Source organism: Myotis brandtii, unplaced genomic scaffold, assembly GCF_000412655.1.
Source record: "Myotis brandtii unplaced genomic scaffold, ASM41265v1 scaffold253, whole genome shotgun sequence".
Lineage (NCBI taxonomy): Eukaryota > Metazoa > Chordata > Mammalia > Chiroptera > Vespertilionidae > Myotis > Myotis brandtii.
The window spans coordinates 2,495,646-2,501,348 of NW_005359590.1; the positions used below are offsets into that span (position 1 = coordinate 2,495,646).

The following is a 5,703-nucleotide window of genomic DNA, read 5'->3' on the forward strand; positions in this document are numbered from 1 at the left end:
ACCGAGACCCGGCTTTCATTCTCTTGTCTGTCTTTTCTAAGCCTTTCAGCCGCCCCACTCAGGTTCACCCCGTGCTGGCGCAGCACACTTTAGAAAGATATGCCTCCACGCTCCCGGGGCGGGTTCCTGCCTCAAACCCCGCCCTTACAGGAAACAGCTCTGGGAAACAGCTCAGGGGAGGGCGCAGCCGTTTCCAAGACAACCCCTGCAGGACTGACTTCCTTCCGCTTGGTCATGGCGGTTCTGGTCATGATGAACACCACCCAGGGTTTTTATATAAGTAGATAGATATGAAATAATTTGTGTTTCTTATTTTCTCTATTCATAATTATTAACAAATGAAATTCACTTTTAAGTTTCATGTTTTGAGCTATTTTTATATATCTAGAAAATGTCCAAATGGTTATCACAGTTTATTTTTTTTTTCCTGTTTGCTTTGGTAATAGGACTTTATATATTTGTATTGTATACACATATGTAGAAAGAGGACTGATTTGAGGGATCAGAAGTATACATAATTATATAAAATCATAGCGGTTTTTATTAAGTGCATTTAAACTTCATTTAGAGTTATAATATTGCTGCTTCCTCTAATTATGAGAAAGGGAAACTATTGAACAGTGTAGGTTTAATTTTTCTTTTTGGGTCTTCCTAGCAATTGAAAGCTCGTAGCGAAGAACAAGAAGATAGAGAATGTTTGAACCAAGCGATTACTGCTCTCATGAATCTCCAAGGTAGTATGGACCGAATTTACAAGCAGTATTCACCTCGACGCCGACCTGGGTAATTCCAAACTGTTAAAAATATGAATGCTTCTGCATACTTCACTTACATCCGATGCCTGTTTTTCTCAAGAAGTGTTATTTATAGTGATAGTTGCATTCTTGAAAATTATACTTTGGTTTTACATTTTTATTTTGGTCTTGTAATCTTTTTAAATTGGCATTCTAATATTGTTAAGATATGTGTAAAAACTTTAAAAGACATAGTTGATAAATTTTGTATAATTTATATAAGAAATAGGATTATTTAATTTTAATTCATTTGGGCAGTAGGAATGAAATATAGAGCCTCTGGTACTTCTTTTTCACAATAATGAAATTGAGGCTTGTAGTGGCAAAGTTAGTAGAAGAAAATAAATGCTGTGTGCAAAATCTAGTGTTTGGTTATTTAGTATTTTTGTCACTTGATCTGAGGTAGTTTACACTTAAAGCAATTATGGTTGCTTAGTCATTGAATAAGCTAACTTTGTCTTGGTATTTTTTTTAGGGATCCTGTTTGCCCTTTTTATAATCGTCAATTAAGAAGCAAGCACCTGGCTATTAAAAAAATGAATGAAATTCAGAAAAACATAGATGGATGGGAAGGCAAAGATATTGGACAGTGTTGTAATGAATTCATTATGGAAGGTCCATTGGCAAGAATTGGTGCTAAACATGAACGGCATATTTTTCTTTTTGATGGCTTAATGATTAGCTGCAAACCCAATCACAGCCAGTCACGCCTTCCAGGTTACAGTAGTGCAGAATATAGATTAAAAGAAAAATTTGTCATGAGAAAAATACAAATATGTGATAAAGAAGATACTTCTGAGTACAAACATGCTTTTGAATTAGTATCCAAAGATGAAAACAGCATAATATTTTCTGCTAAGTCTGCTGAAGAGAAAAATAATTGGATGGCAGCACTTATTTCTCTTCATTATCGTAGTACTCTAGATCGAATGCTAGATGCAGTATTATTGAAAGAAGAAAATGAGCAACCACTGAGATTACCAAGTCCTGAAGTTTATCGTTTTGTGGTAAAAGACTCTGAGGAAAACATTGTTTTTGAAGACAACTTGCAAAGTAGAAGTGGAATCCCCATTATTAAAGGAGGAACAGTGGTGAAGTTAATTGAAAGATTAACATATCATATGTATGCAGGTATGTGAAACTCATTACAAGTGATTATCTAGGCCAGTGGTCGGCAAACTCATTAGTCAACAGAGCCAAATATATACAGTACAATGATTGAAATTTCTTTTGAGAGCCAAATTTTTTAAACTTAAACTATATAGGTAGGTACATTGTTATTAACTTAATTAGGGTACTCCTAAGGCTTAGGAAGAGCCACACTCAAGGGGCCAAAGAGCCAAATGTGGCTCGAGAGCCGCAGTTTGCTGACCATGGATCTAGGCCAAAGGAGCTAAAAGCTTTTAAAAAATGTTCAAAAGGCTTGAGGCCTGAAAAAAAATGCCTCTAAAATATGAAAAGAATACTGCAGAATCAAAAGGAATAAGTAACTAATTAAATGTCTCTAAAATATAGTATTAACTTCACTGATAATTAAATATTCATAAAAATTGTATATCCATAAATCTTGAATTTGAAAACAATCCTCATTTCTCAAGAAATACTGTGATTGGCAGAAAGAGCCACAGTGGGAAAAGCCAGGATAAAAGGAAAAAGGAAATAAGACCTCCAAAATATGCTGAATAAATTGAACATGCAACCTGTTTTATGCTCTATTTTTTCAGATCCCAATTTTGTTCGTACTTTTCTTACTACATATCGTTCATTTTGTAAACCACAGGAATTGCTAAGCTTACTGATTGAACGGTAAGAAAAATTTTTATTTCACTTATATTTACATTTTGTAAAAACTAAACTGTTTTTTATCTTGTAAAATTCTGGGTACCTAGTATCTACTCAAGTAGTTTTTTAATATAATTTATTTGGCATAGAATTAGCAGTATTTCTGTTCACTTTAAACAGTGTGCTTAAACTGAAATCCCTGTTTATAATAGAGGTCTTTTCAAAGCTTAGCAATGTTTATAGTGGTAATCAGAAAGACCCATTTTAGAGGATAAAACTATGTATCTTAATTAAATTGTTTTCTGGCCAAAGCCGGTTTGGCTCGGTGGGTAGAGCATCGGCCTGCGGACTGAAAGGTCCCAGGTTCGATTCCGGTCAAGGGCATGTACCTCATCGATGTTTCTAACTCTCTATCCCTCTCCCTTCCTCTCTGTAAAAAATCAATAAAATATATTTTTTAAAAAAATAAAATAAAAATAAATTGTTTTCTGTACAATAAAACAATGTTTTCTTAAAAGAGACTTTTTTACTTTTAAAACAAACTTTTTAATATGAAATATTTCAAAATGTGCACAAGGGTAAATAGGAAAATAAAATAACCTCATGTATCAGTCATCCAACTGCAGAAATTATCAACTCATGTGTCCCCTATTTTCCTACCGTTTCAACATCCTGATCCCAGGATTACAGTCAGCCTCTGTTTCTATGGGTTCGTTATCCTTATCTCCATATCTGAGAATACGGAGGGCTAAGGGACTTTAGCAACAGTGGATTTTGTATCTGCTGGGGTCTTGGAACCAATCCTCTGGAATACCAAGGGGCAACTGTCTTTTGCAGTAAATTCTAGACAGTGTATTTCACCTGTAAATATTTCCAGTTGTATTTCTAAAAGATAAGTACTCTTATTAAAAACATAATCAAAATATCATTATTAGACCTAAAAATTAACATTTTCTTATTGCAATTAATTTTTAAAAGTAAGTTTTAGATTGACTTTTTATCTTTTACTGAGTACAATTAGTGGCATTTTAAATGCTTTAAAGGTTAAATGTAGCATCTGGACTCTAAAATAATTTTTGTTTCACATTTAAAAACTTAATGTCAGAATTTTATCTTGACCTCTATCATTGTTTTTCTATGAAACAAAGTTTATCAGACTGAGTCACTGTAATGAGCTGTGAAGATATACTTGGTTGTATTTCCATGTCCAAAATTAAGAAAGCATACATGTTAGACATATTTTAGCTGTATTTCTTGTGGGCAGTTTTTATTTTTTTTAACTTTGCTTTTTACTTTATTCATTTAGGTATGTTCTTTACAGTTTAAAATTCAGTTTGGACCCTCTCTTAGGATTTATATTCATTTATTTAAGGAAAGTTATATCTACTTGCATTTAAAAAATAAATATTATGGATATTAAAGAGGTTATACTCCTTACAGATTATTTGCTTGAATCTTTTCCATTGATCTTTTCTATGTTGATAAATACTAGTTATTAAACTTTTTTATAGAAGTAAGACTATAAAACCTTAGTACTGTATAGCCAAAGGGCAATTTTTTGTAGTATGTAATGCTTTAAGGAAAATTTATCAGTAATTGTACTTTTCACATAAATAGTAGAAAAGAAGGTTGCTTAGTTAAAATATTTTTACTGCTGTATTTGAAATCCTTTTCATTTATGTATAAACATTGAAAAATTTCTCTCATTTTGCTTTTCTTCTTAGATTTGAAATTCCAGAGCCAGAACCTACTGAAGCAGATAAATTGGCAGCAGAGAAAGGCGAACAACCAATTAGTGTAGACCTTAAAAGGTTTCGCAAGGAATACGTCCAACCAGTGCAACTTAGGTTTGGCGTGTATATTATATTTTGAATGTGCCATTCGATTTTCAGTGTATAGTTAGCACAAAAGTTTTTACCTCTTAATTCAGGTATAGGTATTATTGTTGACCTCATAGCAGTTAAGTTCTTTCTTTGTGAAGTTACTCTTAAATACCCTGAAGAATTTTAATTATTAAAATAGATGTTATTTGGATCAGATATCTGGCATGTGATATTCTTACAGAACAGGATACCTATTAAGTAAAACTTATAAAATTGCATATGAGTTTGCCTACTGTCAACTTCTCCCTCACACACATACACACACCTTTTTTTCTTCATGTCTCATTATGAACATCTAATAACCTTGGGCTTAATGTTTTGCTATCCTGATTTTATCATACATTTATTCACTTATCATTCTTCTATTGGTCCATTAATCATCCATTTGGGAGTTGTAATTCAAAGTACACTTTTCTTTAAATACTTCAACTTGTATATCATTAATGGTACTTGTTTATTCTTTTTTTCTAAACTGTGTATACAATATACTTTGGTTGACTTTTAACAGATATATACATTTCTATAATCCAGATTCCTTTCAAGATATAAAATGTTATCATCACCCCAGAAAGTCCCCTTATGCCCATTTTAATCAGTTTTTGTTCTGATTGCCCAAAGCAGTATTTATCTTACTACATAGATTAATTTTACCTATTTTAGAATTTTATATAAATGGATTCTTATATTGTACACTCTTTTGTGTCTAACTTCTTTCACTGCACATGTTTTTGAGCATGTTGTTGCTTGTATCAATAGTTTGTTCTGTTTTATTGCTGAGGTGGTATTCTATTATGTGAATATACCACAGTTTGTTTATTGATTTTCCCACTGAAGGACACCTGGGTTTCTTTCAGTTTTCATTATTATGAAAAAAGCTTCAGTGAACTTTTATTTTTCAAGTTTTTTGTGAATATACTTTTCACATAGTATCTTGGGTTAATAACTCAGAGTGGAATGGCGGAGTCGTAGGGTAGGTGTATGTTTAATTTTAAAAGAAACTGCCAAATCTTTCCCAAAGTGATTATACTGTACTAGTGGCCCAGTGCACGAAATTCGTGCGGGGGGAGGGAGGGGGAAGGATGTGTGTGTGTGTGTGTCCCTCAGCCCGGCCTGCACCCTCTCCAATCTGGGACCCCTCAAAGGATGTCCTACTGCCATTTACAGGAATCGGGCCTAAACCGGCAGTCGGACATCCTTCTCACAATCCGGGACTGCTGGCTCCTAACTGCTCACCTGCCTGCCTG

At 33.4% G+C, this 5,703-nt stretch overlaps 1 protein-coding gene across 1 annotated transcript in view; it reads left to right on the forward strand.

The window, feature by feature from the left end:
• SOS2 (son of sevenless homolog 2 (Drosophila)) overlaps window positions 1-5,703 on the forward strand; it is a 97,710-nt gene that overhangs the window by 65,229 nt on the left and 26,778 nt on the right. Inside the window, 4 exon segments of the mRNA XM_005867905.2 lie at window positions 656-783; window positions 1,270-1,925; window positions 2,519-2,600; window positions 4,301-4,423. Coding sequence (XP_005867967.2) covers window positions 656-783; window positions 1,270-1,925; window positions 2,519-2,600; window positions 4,301-4,423 — 989 coding nt within the window.